Source organism: Miscanthus floridulus, chromosome 12, assembly GCF_019320115.1.
Source record: "Miscanthus floridulus cultivar M001 chromosome 12, ASM1932011v1, whole genome shotgun sequence".
NCBI lineage: Eukaryota > Viridiplantae > Streptophyta > Magnoliopsida > Poales > Poaceae > Miscanthus > Miscanthus floridulus.
In genome coordinates this window covers 49,481,182-49,506,990 of record NC_089591.1, presented here as the reverse complement: position 1 = coordinate 49,506,990, position 25,809 = coordinate 49,481,182, and the positions used below count along the sequence as shown (strand labels likewise).

Here is a 25,809-nt window from a genome sequence, read left to right as displayed (position 1 = left end):
GTAAGGTTTCAGAGAGCCATTTTTGTGATCGGACGCGTCCGGTCAGTGCTGACCAGACGCTGGTCAGAGTCCAGTCAGTAGCAGAAAAGCGGGATTTCGTCCCTAACGGCTACTTTCTCAGTGGGGCTTATAAATAGACCCCCCAACCGGCTATTTGAGGAGTGTGGAGCTGAGGAAACATACCAAGGGTGTTGATACAACATTTTAGTGATCTCCACTTGCATAGTGCTTAGTGATTCATCAGGTGATTAGCGTAAGTGCTTTGCAAAGTGCTTAGGTTGATTAGACCACCGCTTATGCGCTTGCTCTAGGTTTAGGCCTAGTATTTAGTGAGGTTTACATACCTCTTACCACTCAGTGCTTGCGAGCACTATCGTTGTACATCGGAGGGGCTTGAAGTCTTGCGAGATCACACCAACCCGTTTGTGGTGTGGCCACCACCGTGTACCGGAGGGAACAAGGCCCGTGGCATTTCGGCAGGAAGCTTGATAGTGAAGACGGCGGGGAGCATCCGGGAAGAGGCTTGCCGAAAGGCACGTCGGAGACCCACTTACGTGTGGGGAAGGCCCGAGGCTATCCACGGAGTTACCTGACCGAGAGCTTGGCCCTTGCGAGGGATTCCTTGCGAGGGGCTCCAACGAGGACTAGGGGAAGCTTGCGCGCTTCTCGATACCTCGGTTAAAATACCAGAGTCATCGATAAGAGTTTGCATATCTCTACCTTGCTCTTTAGCTTTCGTATTTATATTGATTGAACTACTCTTTTTGCGGTAGAGATAGCAACACACTAGCAAAATCATAGTTACATATTTAGATAGTTTATCTTTTGCATAGGTGTTGCTAAGGTTAAAAAAAGAGGTCATAGTTTAGAGTTAGAATTTTAAGTTGCCTAATTCACCCCCCCCCCTCTTAGGCGTCACGGTCCCTTCAACCGTTCTAAATACAATCACTTGTTAATGACCATGCATAGATGCAATTGATCCGTATTGCAACCCAATATAGGCGTCACGACAGGGCTGGATTCTAGTAGTGTAGAATGGTGTATGTTTCTGTCTATGTGTATGTGTGGAATGTTGTATGATGCCTGGAACGAATGAATCCAAAACAGGCTATGCCAAAACTCAACAACAAAGGTAGTTGTGGTTTACAGCCGCTTCTGTAAAACTTATTTGTAGAGATGGCTATGGATCCCAGTCGCTTCTAGAAAGAGATTTGTAGAGGTGACTGTTGTTCCCGGCCACCTCTACAAATACCAATACTAGAGGCCTCTACAAAGTGGAACTTCTTTCTGGACTCCACCTCCTGCAAACATCCTGAAGATTAATTTTGATGGAGCTTACACTCAAAGAGAAAAGAAAGGTGCATGGGGTTTCGCATTGTGACAGATCATAGAGGGGCTGCAGTGATGGCCGATGCAGGAAGAATCAATGTGGTGCATGATGCGTTAAGTACAGAGTCCCAAGCGTGCCTTGCAGCTCTTTATATATGCAGCAATAGATCAAGGTACATCTTAATCGTTTTGGAGACCGATTCATTGATTCTAGTAGAGGCTCCAGTCCCGTTCTTATGATTTTTCAACTAATGATGTCCTATTTGGAGAAGCAAAGTTTCTTATGTCTATAAATTTTGTTCGGGTTGACATTGTTCATCTACCACGCTCCTGTAATATAGGTGCACATGATCTTGCTCGTATTGGTTTGAATTGGAACCCAGATCAATCTCATGTTTGGATCGATGATCCCCTCCCAGAGTTTGTAACAACTTTGGGAGTTCATGATGTAAACGAACCTTCCAAAAACTAAGAAAGTACAAACCTTGCTTTCAAAAAAAAATACTAGAGACCGCACCCGCCTCTATAAATCGGCAATTTGTAGAGGTGAAAGAGTAGAGGCGGCTGGGACAGCCGCCTCTAAAATAGTATCCGAGCCGCCTCTATAGTTAAGATCTATAGTAGTGTATTCTTGTTGCTAGGGATGCAAACACATTGCCCTTGCCCTTAGCGGGAGAGTAGATTGGCCTCTAGAACACCGCCTACATTTGGCATGGGTTGGTTGTAGTTTCTACCCTACTACGCACCTAAGCGTGGTGCCGCGCGATAAGATAGAGACGTGTAGGTCGATAGAAACATATTTCTTGGCCTAGCAAACACGCGGACTGGAAGCCAGGAAAGTACTAGGCCGTCTGACGAGGCTTTCTCGTTGAACTTGAGAACTAGGCTGTGGGGCTGAGCGAATCGTTCACATACAGTCTGTTAGTTTGTTGGTTTCAGTTAGGACTTATCAACCATGATACAGTGTTTTTCTCTCACAACAAACCAGCACCAGCCGAGCTTATCAGCCCAGAAACCAACCAGCGAACGGGCTCATATAGACAGGTGGATGTAGTGCGGGTGTCGGCAGCGCTCACTCCTGAACCATGGCTACTGTCTAGGCGCCAGGCGGTAGGAGAACATGGACGAGCACTCGGCGCCGTGAGAATCAGGACCGTACAATAAAAAGAAGTCATTACGAACTAGCCATTGGCTCAGTGGTGTGTCGGGTATGCCTGAGTGGAGCGCCGGCAAACCTGAGTTCGAGACTTTGAGCACTGCTCTTGAGGTAGGTTTTCGCACTGGTTTTTTTTTTTCTCATTTTCTTTGCAGTTTTAAGTTGCAGCCTCAAGCATGCATGCTCTACGATGATCAAGATGTTGTTTTCGTGTCACGTGTATGTCTTTAGGTATAGATGTAGATCTACCTTGCGCATAATGTGTGTAGTGTGACTTTATGTTAAGTTTAGATACAACAACTTATACTGGTACTGAGACATGAAAAAAATGTCGTCTACTTTTACCCTTTCTCTCGTACTAGTTCGTAAGGAAACCAGTGATATATTGTACAGGCATGTGACTAGAAAACATCAAATGAGATAAACAGGAAATGATACGAGATGCGTCATGTTTGCTTCCGTAGTTTCTTCTGGCAACTACCACCCAACCAAATGTTTACACCTTCAATTCACCGCCTGTTATTGTCTCTTTGGTTCCTTGTCTATGCTTCTTTATCCTTCACAACCTTGTCGATTATAGGATCAACAATTGAATCAACTTGTTTCTTTATCTCGTCAACCTGATCAATATAAGCGATCGCAATAGTTATCATCGTCATATTTATACATATATATAGTAACCACATGTAGATGTATTCTAAGGGCTACTTCCGCCAGCGACGTACACTCGTCTTAGCTAAAAATGGTAATTGACTGAACACATTGCCAAACCTAGTCGAACGACCCCACTCCTAGTCTGTGATCTGTGATTGTACCAATCGTACCGAGTCACTTGTCTTCTAACACTATCCAGCATAAATACAATTTTCTTCTCTTATAAATAAATGGTTTTGTTATATTCATTCCACCTCCTTAACGGCTTAACCAAAGGGCCTGTTTGAATTCATTAGCACAAAAAATAGTAGCTAAAGTTAGTACTAGTAGATCCAAACAAACATGTTAATTATTAGTTGAAGTAAGTCTAACTATTAGTTTCATTAGCAAGTTTAAAGTTGCTAATAGGTGCTAATAGTTTATATGCACCTTCAACTCACTATCTAACCACATATTAGCATGTGGATCCAAACAACCCCTGCTAAAAATAGGTAGCTAAATATTAGCAACATTAGCTATTAGCTAGCTAATTTCTAGGTGCAAATTGATCCAAATAAACCCTAAGAGTAAGACAGTGTTCTGTATGGATTTTTGGAGGCTCTAGGAGTTTTTTTTTTTTTTTTTTTTTTGAATTCCTGCTGCTTCACAGTTGAAGTCCCAAGAAATCCGCCGAGACAAATAAAGGGTGGCAGGTGAAGCTAAAAAGGAGTAGCTTTTACCGGCTCCTTTTAGATCTACTATGAGAAATTGTCTAACTAAACATTTTTAAAACAAGTTTAACTATACTAGTGAAAATGCTTGTTAAGTCAAAGAAAAAATAATACTCTCCTCATTTTTAATTATAAGTCACTTTTGTTTTTCTATAATTATAGTTTTTGCTATAAGTAACATAATAAAAACTACGGGTAAGTTATGACTCACGCTTGCTCCGATCTCCACACGGTCCCACCCACACACCCCAACGGCCCCACCCACCGAACTGACAATGTGCTAGTCACTTTGACAACGCCTCGTTCGCTTGGCGGAAAGGCTGATTTGTTATGAGAGAAAAATATTATTTATTAGTTGAAAAAGTAAAATTTAGAAGTCAAGCCAATAGAGCGAGATCAGCACGTATCTCCAGCTTCCGAACAGATCGAGCAAAAAAAAGTCGCTGGCAGTAACTTGCAAGACTGTACCATGAGCTTTGCGTAGTAGCAACACTAGCAGCTGCCGTAATCAATACTCTCGTGTAGCAATAGCTTGCGTTTTTTCTTCGCTGAGAAAAATAGAATGTTGCGTAACTAAACTGACCTTCTCGATTAGGGCCTCGGCTTTCTCGGCATCTTCCTCGATCGCATCCGTGACCGTCTTAATCCTCGAGGCTGCTTCCTTGAGATTTTCGTTGCCGGGGAATGCGTCAGCGACCTCGCCGGCGACCTTCTCCGTCGCCTCCGCCACCGTGTCGATCACCTCGATTGCAACCTCTGCCGTCTTCTCTATCTTGTCTGTTGCCGCAAAAGTTGCAATCAAAATATATACATGCTAGAAGATGATTTCAGACAGCGATAAGTATGCGATCTCTGTTTACCTTCTAATGTTCTGAACCTCCTGTAGATTGGTATTGCAACTATGACGGCACCAACCAACCACTTGGCCCTGATAAGCGGATAGATTTGGAGCGCGAGAAGGAAATCAATCAGATACATTTGGAAACATTTGAACAATGAACAAGCAACGCGTATATCTGTTCTTCACTCACCATGGAGGCATGCTGGGTATTGGCAGGTTTCCTCCTGACGGATTTGCAGGGCCAGGACCAACTGCGGGAATTCTGACCAAAAAAAACAAGTGAAACTTTATAAAAACAAAGCCGTTCTGCAGTAGCTGCATGAAACATACTGTATAGATAAAACAAAGCCGCTTAGCCCTAAGTACCGTTGGCTGATTTGTTGTGAGAGAAAAATACTGTTCGTTGGCTGAAAAAGTACGGCTTATAAACCAAGCGAACAGGGCTACTCTGGAGAAGACTTGATACATAGTGAATTAGGATCTATGAGGAGCTGTAAGAAAGAGAGATGCATCTACCGTATAGTCAGGGCTACTCTGGAGAAGACTTGATACATAGTGAATTAGGATCTATGAGGAGCTGTAAAAGAGAGATGCATTTACCGTGTAGTTCCTCTGATAGGGAAGGCATTGTTCATGCCTGAAGAATTCATCCTTAACCCAGTAAGCTTCTGTTGGTGATGAGAAGATGCGGAGATCACTGGATTCCCGTGGTGACGATGAAAAAACACAGAGGTACGAAGTGCCGAGCCTCTGGAGGTAATGGAAGAACCGAGCGCGGCCATGGGATTTAAAAGTGGCTGAAGTTTCTTGTACGTCGAAGCTACTCTTCGGTGATATCTAGTAAGTTTGTTGCTTGGGGGCAACGAGCTTGTGTTGCTGTCCTCTACTTCGTCCGTGCCGTGAAATCTATCGCTCTGAGCCTCTGAGCCAACTATGAATACATTTAAAGGAGAACGCGGCCATTTGTACAGAGCAAGAAGCTATACAGCAACCTTGACTAGTAGTTGTTTTTTTAGTACAACCTTGACTAGTAGTTGTTTTGTAAAGAAGAGACAAGAGGTTGACTTTGAAAGGAGACAATAGGTTATTTGAAAACGTTGCAGATTAATCAAAGCCACTAGAAATAAAAAACTAGATTGTCAGAGGAAAATTGGATGTGTTGAGATGACAAGTCTAAGCGGTACTTCCCGACAGTCGAGAATGAAGAAAAAGAGCACGAAGTAATAAAAATAGGACCGTGGAAATGTGGAATAGGTAGTAGAACAAAAGGTCTTGCAGTTAAAACTATTCAGCCAGGTTAATTACAGTTAGACTGAGTTTTCAAATAACCAAATGACCATGCACAGTATGCCCCGTTTGGATCCTTGGAATTGAATTCATTTTAATAACTGTAACACCTCTGGTGTTAAGCATCACTAAAACTTGGGCTTGTCATCATTATGCATAGAAAGCATCCATAGTAGCTAACCATGCTTTGCATTCACTAAAATCAATGTTAAATATTAGTTTTGCAATGCATTGGTGTGGTGTAATGATGAGCAAGAACCAAAAATTATTTTAAGGTACTTTGTGACCTTCTATTTTTGAATTTCACCAAAATACCTGAAATTATGCCCTAATAAACTTTGTAGTGAAAAGTGTGTACTTTATACTAGTGCCATGTGTAGGGTATGAATTCAAGCCCAACCAATTAAAATTTGAGCTTCAAATTTGAATTCAAACTTGGATTCCAGCACTTCAACAATACTGGCCAAGTCTTGGAATTCAACAATGAGTTCAATTTTGTGGGATTTATTAAAATGAATTTCTCTAATAAACTTGTTCAAACAAAAACATCATTTTGAAGTATGAAGATTGTACTTCACAATGGTGTTATTGGTTGATTTGTTTGTTCACTAATTAATCACCAAAGAGGCTAACATAACTATTTTCTTTCAAAACCCTAAGTTTAAGTTTGATCTACCTCTGTTCTTCCCTCTTGATCTCTTCAACCAGTTAGAATTAGGGGATGGTCCTTAAAGCAAAGATGGGGATTAGATCAAGGTGAACAAGTTTGCTTTTTGGAGATCTTCGAGTTACCGCATGAAATCGAGAGAAAATAGGAGAGGAAGGGGGCTGTTTCAGTCTGCTACAGTGCTCTCCGAAGCAGCTGCCGCGCAGCAAGCTGCTTGCCGCCGGCCGCCGCCGCTCACCGCCTTGCGCACGCGTGACGCGTAGCTGCTTCGCCAGGCGCGTCGCAAGCAGTTGCTGGACGCCCTGAAGTCGCGGCATCGCCCTTAAATCGACGAGACAACCGCTGTGCCCTTCTTCCTCCCTTCCCACCGTCGCTAAGCACCACCCCTCCGCCGACCGTGTTCGCCGTACTCGCTCGCGCCATAGCTTCGCCATCGCCTTGTGCATCCTCCCGAACAGCTCGCGCCAACTCTAGCCACCGGAATCGCCAGACGCCGTCGTCTTCCTCCTCGGTGTTCGTCGCGCCGCCGTGAGCCCCTCACCGTGGGCAGCCCTATGTGGCACATCTCTTCCCTATCTGTCTCATGTTTTAGCCCCGCCTTGTTTTCCCTATTGCTTACACGCTTGACGGTTTCCACAGCCGAGGCCTGGACTTGCCGGAACGCCGTCGTGTCCGTGAGTTCGCGCCGCCGCCTTCGTTCCCGACGTCGACGACCTAGCTCCGCCACGTCCCCGCCTTAACCATCAACCGTTCTGTAGTCGCGGCATGATGCTAGATCCGTCTCCCGTTTTACCTCTACCGCGCCATAATGGCCGGAGCGCCGCCGCGCCGGCGTGCTCTGCCTCAGCGAGCCGCCGCGCTCGCACGCAAACGCGTTACTAACCTGCACGCGTCCAACCAACCCCTTGGACGCGTTCGTTTGAGCGTTGAGAGTGCTGGTGACCTTCGTGTCGCCAGTGATCTCACCGTTGGCCGCCTGTGCCTCGCCGGAGCGCCGCCAGGTCGCCATGGTCGCGGGGAGCCGCGCTGTTGGCGTCAATTTGCCCAACCGACCCCTTGGGTGAGCTCGTGAGGTCGATAGGGACATTTAGGAGTGGTTTGAATCACCAGAGTCTGTCACCGTCGATCATCGCCACCGCGCCGGAGCTCCGCCGAGCCGCCATGGCCGCCGTTGTGCTCGCCGTGGTGCTCGAGGAGGTCAACCGATGCCCTAGATCGATTTGCCAGCTCGAGTAGGTCTCGCCGGTACCTTCTCCACAGACGGCGAGCTCGCCGTCGGCGAGATTTCGCCGGTCAACAGCAGAGTCCGCCGCAGTCAGCGCGGTGGCGTGGGCTGACCGAGGGACCCGCCTGTCAACCACTGTGGCTGGCGGTGTGTGTAAAAAATGTTTTAAATTCTTTTTCGAATTTCAGAAATGATTAAAATGTGCAGAATCTTGATTAATTCATAACTAAATAATTAGAGCTGATAAAATTATGAAACTTTTTGTGTAAGATTTTTATCTTATGCTTAATCACAGAAAAATATGAGTTTGCCAAAATCAGTACATTTTCTAGTCTCAAAAATTACATCTTTTAATTAATAATTGGACCTTCCATGATTTTTATAGGCTAAAATAATTATTTTTTAATCATGAAAATTTTTGTGTATGCTTAATATGCTTAGACCTGCTCTCACAAAAATTTTGGTACTAATTGGATAAAAATAAGTTATCCACTTAATTAAATGCCTTGTAATTAAATAAATAAATACCAAAATGATTTCTATAATCCTTAAATGACTTTGATGTGATTTTGGACTTGATTGTGGACCTTGGAACACTAATGCCTTGTTGTTCCTTGGCAACTTCTTTACATGGTTGTTGTACTCATGTTAAACTTTTAATAATAAACACAAATGTTGTTTGGTGAATAGTTAACCTAACAATACCTCGAAAAAAGTTGTACTCAAGTCACATCATCCGAAAGGATGCATCTTTACTTACGTTTAGTAAGCGAAAGTGGTGACCCGCTAGTTGAGCAAGCTCCTGAGGCGTTCACTCAAAGGAAGTTGGGTTTGGTATTTGTGCAACATCCGAAGAGTCAACCCTAGCACCATAGGCAAGGCCCGGAGCATACAACTATTTCCTTGTGTTTTGCAAATATCATTCACATAAGTCTTATTCTTTGTGCACTAAGTATAATGGGAATTGAGTAATTACCAACTGTTGCATGCCTGCCTTGATATTCCAATACCATTCCTTGTTACCCTTTTTATAATAGGTTAGATATGCTTAGCCTTGCTTAGGTGATAAGAGTCGAGTGGTGATTTCATCATTCACGATGGGTTCGTACTCAGGTAATGTCATGAGAGTTAAATAATAATGAATATGCTTTAAATTGGAGACCGGGCGGGACATGGGTTATGTCTCTGTTGGTTAAGCCGATAGGTTTGCCTGGTCGTGCTTGCCTCGTCTGTATCGATTAAGGATGGATCATTGTAGGGCTGCTTGTTATCGTGATTTGTAGTACTGGCCACGTACTCTAGTAAGCCTGAATACCTCGGCTATTCCATTATGTGAAGAGACAACTGCACACTGGGCGTGGGAGATGGTGCGAGTAGCGTGTACACATCTTGTGAATCCGACAGGAGCGGCGTAGGGAGGTGTAGTACTGTGCTCTCGGGTAGCACAAACCGATTCACGTTTTGAAGGATCCAAGTGAAGGTTGATATATGTAAGTCCGAAACCAGGACCTGTATATGTCGTGTGGTAAGGAAACCCCAGCTGGACCAAATCGATTCGAATCGTCGTTGCTTCTCAGAAAAGAAGACTCCATCAACTAAACCGCATCGTAGTTAATAACTGAACAATAGTTTATGATTCTTAGATGAGATGATAAAGAGTGAATGATTTAGATTAGGTGCAAATTGGAGATTCATAATCTTTTAAACTTGAGCTAAGACCTTGAAAGTAAGGATCAATCTTTAGTAAGCTTTTCCACAAAAGTTAATCTTGATTATTGCTACAAACTTACCTTGATTTCAATAAGCCTGCAAATCTTTGGAGTCTTTCCTTTTCGTTGGTTAAGTCTTGCTGAGTACCTTTGTACTCAGGGTTTGTTAAACCCTTGTTGCAGGTGAGTCTCATGAGCAGTTAGGCCTTTTGCCCCTGCTGTATGATGGTTCTGGAAGAGGAGTCTCAGCAGTAGAGCGGTTGTCGTGCACCCATGGGCAGGGTGAACTTCTTTTGTGTGTTGTAATATAAGTGGTACCCGTGATGCTACTCCACTGTCTTGATGGCTAAAAACTTATGGTTTGTAATCAATAAATAAATAGTTTGTAAACTTATGGTGGTTTGTAAGACTTCTGCTTTTACTCTGATGTAATATATTTGTATATTTGTACAACTGTTGTAATGTTGTGATGCTTCCTGTAATGTATCCTGCTTGAAAAGGTAAACGTGGATGATTCGGGGTTCCCCGAGGACACCCGACAGATTACCAAAATTTGTCTGGCTCCTATGTGCAGCAGTTAGAAGTCTAAAAGTAATGACAGGCACATGTGGGTCATATAACTTAGGGCTGTTCTGCCATAATAATCATAATTTAGACACATATTAATTAAGCTAATATGATTGTATATGAATTATATTTGTATATTATCGTTAGCTATACGAGAGAGATACTTATGTGTTGCATTCCTACCGTAAGGGAGCAAGTTGAAGAGCATTTTATAAGTTACAAAGTAGAATATAGAATGGTGATATATAGAATCAATTTCTATCTCCCACACTATGAATTTGAGATAGGGTTATATGTGAACTTTGAAAAGTGGTGGGACGCAGCCTAATTTAGAAGAATTTGCAATCTAGAACTATAATTTCATGGAAGAGTGGCTGAAGCAAAGCTAATGGCAAGAATCGGAATAACGTGAATGAAAGGGCATATCTGTAGCATATCAGAGTATCAGATGCGGAGAAATGGTTACAGAAAACATGCCTCTGTAAGAAGCCTCAAACTAAGATAGAAAGTTGTTGGGAGATAAAGTCTGGAGTATGTACGAAGCCTGAAACTAAAGGAAGTAGTTGAAAGATGAAGAATCAGTATATACCTACCAAGAAATGAAAAGCAGCTAGAGATCTAGCCAGCTCCTTTGCCTTTAAAAAGTTTGCACCTCTTTGTGAGGGGAAGGGATTCTATTCAATCGTGAGTATAAATTATATCCCTGTTTACATCCTAGTTTATGGATAATAAGGAAGACACACTAGAGTAAATCTACAGCACCCTAGTAACATTTTTCGCCTCCAATTCATCACCTTGGCGATTGCCTAGTTCCAATTTATGACCTCGACGATTGCCTAGTTCCAATATGTCAAAACTTAGCGACGCTGATGACCACCTCATCAAATAAACAGTGACGGCGCTGTTTCAACCACCTCGTTAAACAAAAACGCCCCCCAAGCCATTCTCTTATTAGCATGAGGAATGAACCAACATGTTAATTTAGCACATGCAACAGCTCATCTCCATATCATTGGTCGAGTAAAAATCTTAGTGTCAAGTTGTTAACAAATCTTTCAACCACAGCAATATGCTGCGTAGTGCTGGAAAAGCCTTTACACTTTAAGGATGGTGCTACAGGCAGCAGCTAACTGCTAACCACGCTGTCATCAAAGTAAAGAAACTTTCAGTGCACACATTACAGTAAAAAAAGGGCAGTACCCAGTGCAGAGAGCTCCCACTCTGTGCAGAGTCTGAGGAAGGGTGTCAGTGGCAAGCCTTACCCTCGCCTGTGCAATGCGAGGAGGCCGCGACTCGAACCCGGGACCTTCCGGTCACATACGGTAAGACTCTTGCACCAGGCCCGCCCTTCAGTGCACACATTACAGTAATGAAAGAAATTACTTGTTGTTTCTGGAAAAACAAAGTTCCCATCACCCTTTCTTCTATGCTACTCCAGAGTCCTGCTGCATGTTTCACATTGTATATGTGCAAATGTCAAAATGGTTTTCAGCGGGCTCCAAGATTAGTATAAAAATGGGCAAGTACAAGTTGAACCATATTCATGCTGAGTCCAAGTCTGGTGGCTCTGCCACCCTAACCAAGTTGCTGTGCAGGACAGCATATCAGCAAGATTTCAATTGATGCAATGACCAAGGAACTTTTCTTGTAGGAAAAAAAGTTTGGTGTTTTTCTAGAAAAAAAATCAAGTTGGTTCAACTTAAACCATGTGTTGCATGAAAAATTGCTATCTCATGGGATTGGCATTGTCAAATAAATCAATTCAAAACGACCATCCTCAACATTCTTCTCAGGGTTGACTGAAATCTGGAAGCAGAAGGAACTGTTGTTGCCTTGGCTCAGCAGACATTTGATCAGAATAAGCCAAATAAGATAGAAATTAGGCTTTTGTTCGGTTTTTCTCCTTTTTGCTATCTCTTTGTTGCCAGAACCATCTATCATACCAGAAGTGCTCAAGTTACAGGACTCGTTGGTTTCTGACAGCATGTGGCTTTTGTGGCATTCAGATACATCATCTGCAATGATATTGGCAAATAAGGTCTCCGCAGCTCTATTCCTCACAGGCAAAGGAACTTGTCCAGATTGGTCATAGACATATATCTGCATATGATGATAAGATAGTTTTACAAATATATACTTAACTAGAAAAATAAAAACTCAAGCTGTAGAAAGTCTTACCAGAAATGGCTTGTATATCTGGCCAGGAACATGAAAATATTTTGGGTTATTAGGACAATCAAGTTCAAACTTGTTTTCCCCATGAAGGTTTCTGCATATAGATTCATACACCACGAGAAGAGCAATATGTTTATGTATAAGCAGATGGCAGCATGGTATTAAGATGCCTACTTGTGATATAGAGGTGAACCACATAACTTGCATCCAGGAGTAACCAAATCTCTGACAATATCACTGTGCTCTTTGAAAGAAAGTTTGTCAATAACTGACAAGTTTGCCTTAAGGGGGGAGGTGTGAGAACTCACTAAAACCATCTTGCCAGTGCATGCATAAATGTTTATATTACATAATTTTCTCAGAGAGAGTAGTTCTGATATAGACAAGAAATCCATTGATTCATTTTCTTTTGTTTGTTTCCAGTTCTTCGATACCACCTGCAGCATAGTACTTTAAGAGTTTTAGTACATAGAGTGAGTATCTCAATGCTATATGGCACGGAGAAGACAAATTGACTGTAATACTCAACTTATTTCATACTCAATTGTGAACTTATCTACTAAGAACCATCAACGCCTGAAGTCGTGGTTTTTTTCCTTCACTCATAATCATTGTAATCCAAGGTGAGATGATGCAAAACACGAAAGTCAAATACAAAGCACTTGCAATGCCAGTGCAGATGGTGAAAACTCAGCATTTGAGCCCTTAAGGGAAAGGCAAGTGCAGGTCCATACTCTAGTTAAACTGAATTGGATTATTCCAGTAGATTTTACCTGATGATGAATTTCCGCAAGAGCACCTTTAGTGCGTATGGTCCATTCTGCCACTCTTGTTAGCTTTGATTTTGTAGTATTCCCGACTTTGCAACTGCTTATTAGTTCACGTATTCCTATAAAAGAGGACATGCTAAGTTACAACCAGAGTGCTAAAAATATTATTTTATTAGGCATATTTTCGTGCTGAGAAACTCTTTAAAGAAAATAGGTGTCAATATAAACAGTGAATGCCTGATACCAAGTTGCCCCATAGTTCAGATAATTAACTTGGTAGCAAAGGTTTTTGCAAAGAAGGAACAACCCAGGCACCCAGACAAAGTATAAAAAGGGACGTACCCAGTGCAGAGAGCTCCCGCTCTGTGCGGGGTCTGGGGAAGGGTGTCAGTGGCAAGCCTTACCCTCGCCTGTGCAATGCGAGGAGACCGCGACTCGAACCCAGGACCTTCCGGTCACAGACGGTAAGACTCTACCGCTTGCACCAGGCGACTCGAACCCGGGACCTTCCGGTCACAGACGGTAAGATTCTACCGCTTGCACCCAAACAAAGTATAAGATAACAAATTAGAACAGAATATATGCAAAAAAATCAGCAACCTGAAGCCATCAATAATTGTCAGTAATAAGCAGAATGATGTCTCCACTCAACCAACAATAATGTCCTTGAAGGCCTTATTGTTACTGGCCAATGTATGTTTTCATATGCGCTATGTGGTATAGATTGGAAAAATAAGCTATAATTTGCTTTGTAAATAGAACATTGTATCATTGAAGAACCAAAAGAAACATTTGCCAGACTGCAACTTAATACCTTCAGGTTCAGGGTTCAGCAAGCCTTTAGTGTTCAACAATACTTGGACTGAAGACATCTGAGAAGCTCTTCCCTCCAGACCATTTCTATATTGCACTATCTTAATATCTGAAACAAAATAATGATAAGCTGACAATAAGCGGCAGAGAGCAGCAAATGTGCTGGCACAAACAAACACCAGATGAATTTCCTAGGGTCACATTGAAATCTAAAACAAAATGGAAACAACACTAAGGGGCTTCCATTCTTCCAAGAATTGCATCAAGTTACAGCAGCAGCTTTGTAGAAACAATTTAGTGTGGCTTTTTCGTTTTTTTGTAAAAATAAAAAACATGTAGCATTTTCAGTACAAGTGAAAGCGCACTACATGAAAAATATGACCGCACAACGGACACTGGACAGTTATGATCCTCACATTGCAGCAGTAAGACATCGCCAGCGATTATGGTGGAATTATGCTTGGAGGACCACAGGGAGACAGAGAAGCTGGACCGTGTATCGTCGCCGACTTCAGCAATGGTTTTCTGATACGTCCTTCCGGTTGCAGCATTGTGCTCCTAGGAACAGAGAGAAACGAGATCGCCCCTCAAGGACACGTCATAATACACGCACCCCCAAAATCCAAATGCTCTCCCCAGCTAGGCTAGCGCCGCCGCAGCTGCCGGATGTCGGATTTAGGATTGCGCAGTTACCTGGTGGGGAAGGACGCGGCGAGCGACCGCCAGTAGCTGCACGAATCCGCCGACATGGCTGGCGGCCGCCGAGAGGTCGATCAGTGGCCCGTAACAGCTCACAACTGCCGCCATGAGATGAGACCGCCACCGCCGCTGGGCGCTGGCAACGGCCAGTGGACTTAGCGGTAGAAGAGATGGGCCTCTGGAACCCACCTCCCAGGCTACCACCACCGACGGCGGCGGTCGCGGGGAAGAGCAGTGGGTTGGTTGACTGGTTGGTACGCGCACGAGCCGGCGCGCGGTGCCGTGCCGTGCCGCACGGTCGCCGGCCCGCCGCTCCGCCAGGTTGGGTTAGCCCTACACTAACTTCCAAAAAGTTGCTATAGTACTTGTCACATCGAATGTTTGCAACCCATGTATGAACATTAAATATAAACGAAAGAGTAAAATGCATGTCCAGGTGCTTAAACTTTTAGGACACTCCCATCTGGGTCCTCGAACTAAAAAAACGACTATATGGGTCCTTGAACTACTGCCGCCGTGCACTAAAAGTCCGAAGCCCGCCACGCCAACGCCAACCGCCAACGTGGTCACGTGCCACGGTGGCAGCTAGACACTGGTGGCCGTGCCAACTTTTTCCAAAAACCCCCTGTCCCATTTCTCTCTCTCACTCCCAAGTCTGTGCCGGGGTGGGAATGCCCAGGAGGAGGATGGCGGTGCCCGTGCTGCTCACGAGCCCGAGGTGCCGGGGCCGCCAACTCCCACCACCCGTGATGCCGGTTCCACGTCGCGGTCGCCGGCGCCAGCAGACCCGGGGCAGGCGAGGATGTCGAGGAGCGCCTGGATGCTCGACGGGCTCCTACGGATGATCCACGGCGACGTCGGCGGGGTTGGGGCGAGCGCGGGACGCTGCCGAGGCTGGGATCGAGAGGAAGGAAGGGGAACCAGCCGGCCCGTCCGGTGGCCACCAGACGTGGGCCTGTCCACCCTAGCCGCGCTGCTCCCCTCGCCTCCCGCGCACCTCCAGTTCTAGGTGGACGCCGCGCTGTGGGGCGTCGTCACGGCAGCCGATGCTGCTCGACGCGGCCACGAGCTTCGCTTCCAGCCATCCACACCAGCCGCGATATGTCGTCCGGCAACGCGGCGAGGTTCCGGCGCATGGAGCATTGGAGCTCGCCGCCAACGCACGCGGCCAGGAGCGCTTCCGCCCCACGCGCCTTAAGGCTTGGCCAAGCTCGCGCTCGCCTCCACTCTCTCGCCCTAGCCCTCTTCTCCTCCCTCTCGCTCTCCCTGCTCGTCGCGGGCACGTTCACCATGGTCGCCGGGTGCGAGGCTGCGAGCTCGCGATTTGCCGTTGCCGTTCCGCCATAGCCGAGCCACCCCACGCCTCACCATCAGCCGTGGGCATCGCCGCCGCCCCGCCACTGCCGTGGGCGTGCGCGCGGGGCAGTCGCGCTCTGCCCGCCGCCGCGGCCCCGACCGCGCGTCACCGCCACCGCATGGACCTCACGGGCCCCCCAGCTGCCTGCCTCCGTGGTGCCGGCGGCCAACTCCGCGAACGCGCTGAGCAGGCAAGCGCGGGCGGGCCGCCACATCCGCCGCGCAGGCGCCGCTACCGCTGCTGCGGGCATGCGTGCGAGCCGCCACGGCCACGCGGGCGACCAGCAGCAGCCGGCGTGTGGGCGCGCGTGCTAACAGGGGTTGCCAGCTGCCGCTACAGGCACGCGGACGAGCCGCCGTCGCGACCAGGTCTGCCGGCTCAACAGTCAACACGCACGCCATCTACCCGTCACCGCGACGTCGGAGTGCGTTGAGCTACATGCATGTAGGTGCATGTGTACTTTCACATACGTGCTCACGTGCAAGCTAAGTAGCTAACGAGCCAGCAGACTGGCGATGGGCCAAGAGGCAGCCGCATCTCTGCACATGGCGCTAACTAGGAGGAGATCGACGGCTCAAGGGCACGGAGGAAGCGGCGCTGTAAGAGGCTCCAACCAAGAGCTCCGGCCGTGCACAGGTGGGCGCGCACGAGGCCGCACAGGCCCTCCACGCCGTGGAAGCGGAGCGCGAGTTCGCGCCCAGGGACAGGAGCTCCTGTAGCTCGGCGGCGATGCGTGGCGTGGTCGCCTCGAGGATCGGATACGGGAGCTCCTGCAGGTTCCCTACCAAGACCGGCGCCGCGGTGCAGGAGCCCATCACGCGCTCCTTTTCCATGGCCGCGCAGGATCCCATCACGGCCTCGGCCGGAAACCGTAGACCAAGGAGGCTGCTGCTTGCTGGTAGCTCAGGGGAGTTCGCGCGCTGAGCAAAGGAGGCGGTGACGACAGCAGTATCATCGCTGACCGCAGTGCTGGCGAGACGAGCGGCCAGGTTCCAGCGGCTTCTGTCGTCATCATTCAGGCTCGGCCGGAGCTCGCGGAGCAAGGTGCTGGGATCCACCTCGATCCGTGACGGCCAGAGCTCGCGGAGCACAGTGCTGCGAATCTCACAGCCAGGACGCCGCCGACGAATCCCTTCCCGGTGAGGTCACGGCCGGTGCTCTGCTTTCCCGCCGCATCGGGCGCCGCAGTCGCAACGCCATCACCCTCCATTCCCCTTCCTCTCTCTGAAACAGCGTCCTCCAAAAGTGTGAGGGTTTTTTTGAGAATGTGGCATGGGCCCTAGTGTTCAGCTGCCACCGTGGCATGCCACGTCGGATGTTGGTGCTTGCGTGGTTAGTTTTGGACCTCTAGTGCATGGTGGCAGTAGATAAGGGACCTAGATAGTCGTTTTTTTAGTTTGAGGACCTAGACGGAAATGCCCCGAAAGCTTAAGGACCTAGGATGCATTTTACTCTAAACGAAAAGAAAAACTAATTACACAGTTTGGTAGGAAATTACGAGACGAACATTTTAAGCCTAATTAGTCCATGTTTAAACACTATTTATCAAATAAAAACGAACATGCTACTAGTAAAATCCAAATTCCTACCACTAAACATAGCCTTACAAGGACGAGCGAGAAGAGGCAGACGTTTGGGCCGGCAGAAACACATTTCTTGGCCCAGCGAACACGCGAACCGGGATGGAAGGCAGGGAAACTACTAGGCCGTGTGACGAGGCTTTCTCGTTGAGAACTAAAGCCCGTGGACCACCTGACCGAATCGTTCACGTGGACGGACGTCGTTGACCTGCTGCAGTGCGGCTACTGTCTCGGCGCCAGGCGGCAGGAGAACGTTGGCGAGCACTCGACGCGAGTGGTAGTGAATTTTTTTTAATTTTAATATTTTTTATAACTAATTTTAAATTTAACACTGTAATTTTTTTTAAATTAACACTTTTGGCCATGCCTATTGTCCTGATGCGGCCAAATGCCTGTGCCACGTCATGCATGGTAGCGCGACAGAGGTCTAACGTGGCGACGACCGGTTTCGGTGACCGTTGACGTGGCAGCTCTTGCCGCGCCACTGATCTTGGCGCGGCCCGTGCCCTGATCCATGGTGCGGCAGAGCCGAATAAATATCACGTGGTCGGCCGCCCGCCCACACGCACCCTACCCGCCCGCCTGCCGCCAGCAGCCCGCACTCGCCCATCCGCCTCCAGCCACTGCGCAGCGCCCGCACCGGCCGCGCCACGAACGCCAGCGCGTCAAGGCCACCCACTCCTAAGGTACCTCCTCTCGATTTCATTTTTTTTTGCTTATTATTGATTTAGGATAATTAGTGATTTAGGATAGTTAGTAATTTAGGATAGTTAGGGTTGATTTCATATTGTTTTTATTATTATTGATTTAGGATAATTAGTGAATTAGGATAGTTAGTAATTTAGGATAGTTAGGGTTGATTTCATATTTTTTTTATTATTATTGATTTAGGATAATTAGTGATTTAGGATAGTTAGGGTTTTATAATTAGTATTGATTTATGATAGTTAGTGATTTAGGATAGTTAGGTTAGTGAATTTATTTGTGATTTACGTAGGTTTGAGGTTGTGTGTTCTAGTATAGTTAGGATTTGGGGTTTAGGGATTGTTTATGTATTTATTATTTAGTTTATAGTTAGTTATTTAGTTAGGGATTTTGAGTATAGATACTAGTTTACTCTAAACCTAAAAGGGTTTAGGTATTTTAGGGATTGATTATATATTTATTATCTAGTATAGTTAGGGTTTTGGGTTTAGGGATTTAGGATAGTTAGGTTAGTGATTTGTTTGTGAACTTACTAATGTTAATTTAAATTTTGTTAATTTGAATACTCTAACGCTTTGTTTATCAATTCGTAATAAGATGGCTCCTCCCACGCAGCACTCGTTGTACCCTATTCTTGAGGTAGAGTACGACGACCAGCACCGAGCACACATCTTGAGTGACAATGACGCAGAGGTGTCCTTGCCTCCTTTAAGGCCCCACACGCACACCAGGGCGTACCAGTGGGACGAGCGTTATGCGCCGTATATATAGTGTGTTGGCTTCCTCGAGCTTATCCGTGTTGTCAACCACGGTCTTTCACCCCTTGACCCAACACTACTACTGTAGCTGTAGACAGGTGCGAGTGCATTCTTTGTACGTAAACTTTCTTCTAACAAATTTGAGGCAACTAACAGTCGTTTTATTCTTATAACAGATGGAGGCCTGAGACCCACACATTCCACCTACCTTGTGGCGAGATGACCTTGACATTGTAGGACGTGAAGGCTATTTTAGGCCTTCGGTTGGGGGGACTTCCAGTGACAGGGAAAGTTGACAACGATTATAACACCCCGGTGTTATGCAAGCATTTAGACACTGCAAATCATGCATATTATGCATCATCAAGCATCCTAATCATACATGCCTAATCATGTAAATAATAACTGAAACCATGCTTCGAAACATATGAAACATGCTCGTGAAACATGAATGTTGCATACACTTGTTTAGAGTTATTTTGCCCTAATTATGCTTGCTAGGTTAGTAAAACATGTTTGGCTATAATTGTAAATTATCTAAAATTATTTAGCATAATTTTTGGAGCAAAGTTTGTATTCAAACTTTTGACAAAATATGCTTTTGAAATTATTATTGGAAAGGGTCAAAAATCCTCTCTATTTAGCTTTTGCTTCCCAATTCAAAATCTATGCAAAATTTTTAGTTAGTCCCTAAAGCAAAGTTTTAGAGGATTAAATTATAAGCAACTTTTATTTTTGGGCCATTTTCAAAAGAAGTCATTTTTTTGCTCAAAAGGGTACTTGAAAACCGATATTTGAAAATTCATTGAAAATGGAATTAGAAAAATTGTTTATCTCTTTTAACGGGCCGCCACCTCACTTCTGGCCCGTCAGCCGAAGCCGGCCCAATGATCCTCACACGCCCGCGCCTTCGCCTCAGCCCAGCCCACCCCGCGCGCTGTCTTCTTTCTCCTCCACGCGCGCAGACGCGTCCGACCGTGTGAGGCATGCCGCGTCGCGTGGCGAGCGCATGCCGGCGACGCCGGCCGGGTGGCGTCCCGTGGCCCCCACGAGCACGCGCCTCGCCCGTTTTCAAGCCCCGCAGCTCCGCTTCTCCTAGCATTCCTCATCTTCCTCTCCCGCGCCGCGTCTCTACCTCGCCCCGCACCGAGCTCTGCTCGCTGCCGCCCTCGCCACCGCAGCCCTGCCGGTGAAATTGGCCGCCGGTGGTCCACCATTGCCCGCAATCGAGCACACGTCACTCCGCCTCGCTCCCCGGCACCCGGTGCTCGCTGCAGGGACACCATTTGAGCAAGGTACAGCTACCTCGTGTGTTTTTGCCACCGTCAGTCATGGCGCCACCGCGCTTGACCTCGCCGTGGAAGGGCTTCTCCGTCCCTTCTCTATCCCCTTGACTGACCTACTCGGGTTCGCCATCTTCTTGCGGACCCAGCGCGCACGCCTGCTTGCCTGTTCATGGCCGGCAACGGTCGTCGACCCGCTGGCAGCGGCCGCACCGCCATGGCGCCTGGAACACCGGCGTGGCGTGGCCGTCTCGCCTCGGCCGTGCTGGGCCAAGTCGGCCTTGGGCCGGAGCCCTGAGCCGAGCCATCGCCTTTCCCTCCGCTCGGTTACTCAGGCTGAAAGCGGCCGTGGGCCAGTCGTTCTCATGGGCCGGCCCAGTAGTAATAGGAAAAATGTTTTTGGTTTTTCTTTTATTATTTGGGAAGAGAAATACTTTGGAAAATATTTGTGTACTCATTTTGGCTCCAAATTTGTTGAAACAAATTTTGCTAGGTTCCTTGTCATCAGATCTACATGATAAAAATATTGCATGTCATTTTTTAGATACTTTAATGTAGAGCTTTATTTAATTCTTGATATTGCTGATATCTTGTAAAATGTGTAGTAAAACCTATATGTATCAGAAAAATATGATTCTAAGTTTGTTACTCTTCTTGTGTAATATACTTCCTAGGAAAAATATATGCCATGCATGTCCTCTAGAAAAATTATGAGGTGTAGTTCAAGTGCCTTTAATGGCTGATTTTTGTTATTTTTGCTAGAGAGCAAAAATTTGTATAAAACATGTATGTGATAATTTTTGTGCAATGATTATTTACTGTATAGAACATAGGAAAAATATTATATCTGTTGTTTGACACTTTTCATAATACAAAGTATTTTCATGTTCATAATTATGCCATAGCTTGTCATTTTTGTGTAGGCTACTCCACTTATTCAAATGTTATAAAAATTTAATGGTATACTACTTAGGGTAGTACTGTGCTATGGTAATTTTCTAAGATTTTTCTAAGCTATAAAAATAGATGTTTCTATTCAAACCTATTATTAATTAGGGTTTAATCAAATATTGCTTTATGCATGATTAAGAAATTAGTGAAGCTTTGATGTATCTTTGAAGCATTTAATGAGATGTGTTGACTTAGCATATTAGTAATAGAAGAGAATGCAGTAGATGACATATGCTTGTAGTACATGTTTTTGGATAATGTTGACTACCTTGCATGCAAGCATATTCATTGTGTTCATTTCATCTGATGCGCCTTTTGCATAAGCACTTACGCACATGCATCATACAGGATCGCAAACCGAGAGCCTAGTCGTCATACCCGAGGAGCCCAAGGAGCAGCTCGAGGTGCAGCCGCAGGAAGTGACTGAAGCAGACGAGGAGGACGTTGAGAAACTTCTAGAGTGCCCCGATCACCGCCCGAGCTCCTTCGAGAGAGGCAAGTCCCAGAGCATTTTTCTCCCCGGTTTGTGATTATTAATTAATGCTTTATTTTAATTGATGTATTACATTCAGGAGTTGTTTGCAACCGTTGCTGCATTATACCTTGTTACCTTTGTTACACTATATCCTTGTTACCCTAGTATCCGTAGTTGAGTCAATGCTTAGCTGGCTTAGACCGATAGAAGTCGAGTGATTTCCTGTCACCTGTGAGCTATAGGTGGTTACCTGGATTTGCTTGGAGAACTATGTAGTCATGGTATAACTAAGTGTTAATTGAAGTTGAGACCAGGCGGAGACTTATAGAGTTTTGGACTGTAGTGCTTTCCGTCTGTGTCGATTAAGGACCGACCGTTGTTGGGCCTCAGGTCATGTTGAACGCATGCCTTACATTTAGCTGGTCGAATAAAGTACCTTTTGACCACGAAGCTGGGAGATTATTCGGGCCGGGTAGATTGCCCACAGCGCACTGTATCGGAGCGGGTGTGGTAGGACACGGGGGCGCGATGATAAGACCAAAGGGCAGTCGGTCGGCCCCCGGGTACATGTGGTTCCTGGCAAACTCGAGATTTTCCTAGATAGTTGACTCGGTGATCGATACCTCACTTTAGCGGGTGAGTGAGGTTTGTGTAAGGAATAAATCACCAGCTGGTTAGGAATCGATTCAAATTGCCATCGCTCCTAGATAGTGAGCACTTGACTTGAGTGACTTCATCGTAGTAATGTTGATGGAACACTTGGACAGTTATAATGAATATGATATTATGTAAGTTGTTAATGATCATTGGTTATCATTATTTGCTTAATTACATGCTTGCTCTAGTATAGGTGCAAATGTAGTAGACAGGTTAATAATAATTAACTTGACAATAATGTTTTTGGAAAGGTTCTTGAAATACTAAAAATGTCTCTTTTTGCAAATGTGTCAGCTACCCTACTATAAAGCCCTTCATATCCTTGGTGTCATTTTATTTTTGATTATGTCGGGTAAGTCTAGCTGAGTACCTTCTCGTACTCAGGGTTTTATTCTCACTTGTTACAGATGGGCAGATGTATTACGGCTACTGTATCAACTGTCTTTATCCTGCGATGGGTGATGCTTAGGACCATGGGCATGGTCATTCCTTATGTCTCGTCTGATGCTTTTGTTGGAGATGATCATTAGCTGGCACTGTATTTGAACTCTGTGTGAGTGTGTGTGGTTTTGAACAAATGACTTCCGCTACTTCTATTTTAACTCGTTTTGTAATAACTATGTTTAAACTCTGATGTAACGGTGATGTGAATTTTTATATAATATGTGATGGTGACCGCTAAACTTATTATGATCTTGGCTGGTATGTGAGTTGGTTTGAAATCTTTTGTGATTTCACGGACTACCAGGTTATACGGGCTTAAGTTTGCTAAATCGTCTGCTCTGGCGGGTGATTTTCTTACTTAATTTCGTATAATTGGTCAGTTCTGTTACAACGATCACTGGAGGGAGCTGGTGGCTCAGTTTACTGGCTTTCTTTCACCGGATGACGATGCTTCCAAGAAAAATAAGTGAGTAATTCAAGCCTATTTAATACTTGCATTGCTTTCCTATAGCCATGGGGTTTTATTTTCTTTGGTCAATTTCAGGAAAAGTTCTGGGGTTTCATCGTCCTAGACACGGATCGCTTTGATTACTTGGACCCACAGGCCGAGGAGGCTCTGATCGACAGGTTCGCTCGTGTGTGGCTCTAACACTTTCTTGGTGCTTTCCTCTTCCTAGATGCCTCGGACAACACGATCAGCTGGATGTTCCTTGACATACTACGACAGCCGTGGGAGAACATAGCGGCGTACAGCTGGGGCAGCGCAGTCCTGGCATGGACATATCGACAGCTATGCGTTGCTTATCATCGCACCTCAGGATATATGAACCTTGGGGGTTGCTCGTACCTACTTCAGGTGTGGTGTCGGGAACGATGGCCCGTTGGGAGGCCCCTTAATAATGGTTTACCAGTAAGTCGGTTCACTATATTCTTGGAGGCAGTTACATATAAATTCATTATTAATGGCTAATTCATTATCGTGTTCAATACAGCGATGGAATGGACAGGATACACTCCCTACAGCTCTGTATATCTAAACAGAAGCAGAGTTAGTTAGAGGAAATACGAGGTGCAAGTACAGAGAGTACACGGACGGTCTTGACGTCCTGACACAGTACCAGGTTACGCTCTCTTTATTATCATATCTGTATCTTGTTCGATGTACACTATATCACAACCTAACTCAATTATAAATTTTTAGGTGCATTGGTGTCCTTGGGATTCTCCGGAGCTCCAGGACTATCTTAGTCTTGTTACAAGGGACGAGTCAGACGAGTATCGCTGCGACGTCCCTCTTATTTTCTTCCATATAGTCGAGATTCACTTGCCCATCCGGATCTACAGACAGTTTGGAAGAATGACAGGCTGCCCACCACCGCTTTACTCCACCAACTAAGAATTGCACGGGTGCGTTATCGATTAATAACAATGCTACAATCCAGAGGTGTGTGGTACAACTAACATCATTTTGTTGCAGGTATGACCACAGAAAGAGATACAAGACCAAGGATTGACGCGTGACACATAGCTCGCGCATCCATTTGTGGCAGAACAGGGTATGACATCCGGTCTATGCGGGTCCTCCACACGACCAGCACACCTTCGACGAGTACCTGCGGTGGCTTTACAGGTCTACGAGAACATATATCAAGCCCCCATACACTGACGTGGTGATTGACGAGGACTCGGAGGAAGATGTCATCGAAGATGTGTACGACGTTACCACTAGGGAGGACACATAGCTAGAGAGAGTCCCGCTTCAAAGATACGTGGTAATATACTTGAATAGTACAATTTGTTATCCTTTTGGTATTAAGTATGTGTACTAAAACTATCCAACCGTATTTCTATACCCAGGCGACACAATTGTCAAGATTGTCCAACAAAGCAGCGTTCCGGCTTCACGAGTCTAGAGGTCAGGGGCCAGGCGTTCTCGCTGCTTTTGTGAAGGTAACATAAACTTGTCCGTTCTGAAAATATTTCTTTAGTGTATATACGTTTAGGTAATGCACTAACTTTAGCGTCTATTTATGCAGAAGGTGAAGAAGAGCTGCAGGAAGCTAGCTCAGAAGTTGAGCTGCATGTACACTCTTTATGAGGAACCGCATCGGGTGGCACGTCTTCAGCCTCTTTGAGAATACCAGCTGGCTCTTCTCAGCCGATAACTTCGGCGCGGTCGGGTGCCACTTCTGCGGTGCGTACACCACCACATCATAGCGTTGGGAAGGACCCTGCAACCGAGGACGATGAGGACGACGATGACGACGACCCCCCGAGCTTCCGCAGACAGCACGATCAGTGGGATGATTGGCCGCAGCACGAGATCGGCATGTCTCAGCTAGGTGGTGCCCCGCTTGGTACCCAAGGAGCCTCACAGGTACTATCAAAGATAGTTTATTTAAATACGTAGGCTCCATGAACTAACGATCATAAAGAATTATAAGTAATCGTGCGTATCATATACTTACAGGGTACGAGCCGTACGCACCGTCGACGCGACCATACCGACGTTGGCTACACTCTCAATGTGTTGCCAACAAATCCGAAAGAGACAGAGGCGTCCGAGGGATCCTTACACTCCTAGGTCTTAGTTTGTTAGGTCAAACGAATATTAGCGTCCAAAACTTGCGGGGTTATTTGGTTATGTTATGTCAAACTTATGTTAAAACAATAAAAATGTTATGTGGCAGCTTGTCAACTTACGCACGGACTTTATTTATCTGTTTCATATTCGTTTCTTTGCGTCGCGGCAACACTACCCGGCGAGATTAAGTACCAACTAGTTCGGGAACCGGTAGTCCCGGCGTATCTCGACGCCGGTGGCAATTTTTCATAATCGATTAGTTAAATTGGTGGTTAACCGTATTATGAAAGACGGAAAACAAATCATTAGCTTATCAAATTCTCTATTCGGCTGTGAAAAAAAATTCAACAAAAGACAGAAATAAATCTACTATTGATTTTACGTTAAGCAATACTTAGAATAACTTCCACTAT

General features: G+C 45.7%; 2 protein-coding genes across 3 annotated transcripts; both read right to left on the bottom strand.

Moving 5' to 3' along the window:
- Positions 1–2,801: 2,801 nt before the first annotated feature.
- On the bottom strand, positions 2,802–5,628 carry LOC136498023 (uncharacterized). Its single transcript, XM_066493956.1, has 5 exons — positions 5,291–5,628; positions 4,881–4,952; positions 4,710–4,777; positions 4,433–4,626; positions 2,802–3,105 (listed from the first exon to the last, which is right to left on the bottom strand). The coding sequence occupies exons 1-5, from the start codon at positions 5,470–5,472 to the stop codon at positions 3,028–3,030; spliced, it is 594 nt and encodes a 197-aa protein (XP_066350053.1). The 5' UTR covers positions 5,473–5,628; the 3' UTR covers positions 2,802–3,027.
- A 5,729-nt stretch (positions 5,629–11,357) lies between these two features.
- Positions 11,358–14,948, bottom strand: LOC136497854 (uncharacterized). Of its 2 annotated transcripts, XM_066493727.1 has the most exons (7): positions 14,597–14,948; positions 14,320–14,461; positions 13,905–14,012; positions 13,094–13,209; positions 12,495–12,757; positions 12,324–12,414; positions 11,358–12,245 (listed from the first exon to the last, which is right to left on the bottom strand). In XM_066493727.1, the coding sequence occupies exons 1-7, from the start codon at positions 14,708–14,710 to the stop codon at positions 11,877–11,879; spliced, it is 1,203 nt and encodes a 400-aa protein (XP_066349824.1). In that variant the 5' UTR covers positions 14,711–14,948; the 3' UTR covers positions 11,358–11,876. The 2 variants fall into 2 exon arrangements, with proteins under 2 accessions (XP_066349824.1, XP_066349825.1); XM_066493728.1 differs by lacking the exon at positions 14,320–14,461 and having other exon boundaries at positions 14,597–14,725.
- Between the last annotated feature and the right edge of the window lie 10,861 nt (positions 14,949–25,809).

Bases quoted from the DNA above. Each gene is read 5' to 3' on its own strand.
- LOC136498023 (XM_066493956.1), bottom strand. From the start codon at position 5,472: ATGGCCGCGCTCGGTTCTTCCATTACCTCCAGAGGCTCGGCACTTCGT. The intron at 4,953-5,290 runs GTAAATGCATCT...TTTTTTGGTCAG, and splicing joins CCTATCAGAGGAACTACACG to AATTCCCGCAGTTGGTCCTG. The intron at 3,106-4,432 runs GTCAGTTTAGTT...TATATTGATCAG, and splicing joins CCGAGGCCCTAATCGAGAAG to GTTGACGAGATAAAGAAACA.
- LOC136497854 (XM_066493727.1), bottom strand. From the start codon at position 14,710: ATGGCGGCAGTTGTGAGCTGTTACGGGCCACTGATCGACCTCTCGGCG. The intron at 14,013-14,319 runs GTGAGGATCATA...ATTTTGTTTCAG, and splicing joins CGATGTCTTACTGCTGCAAT to ATATTAAGATAGTGCAATAT. The intron at 12,415-12,494 runs GTAGGCATCTTA...ATCTATATGCAG, and splicing joins GGTTCACCTCTATATCACAA to AAACCTTCATGGGGAAAACA.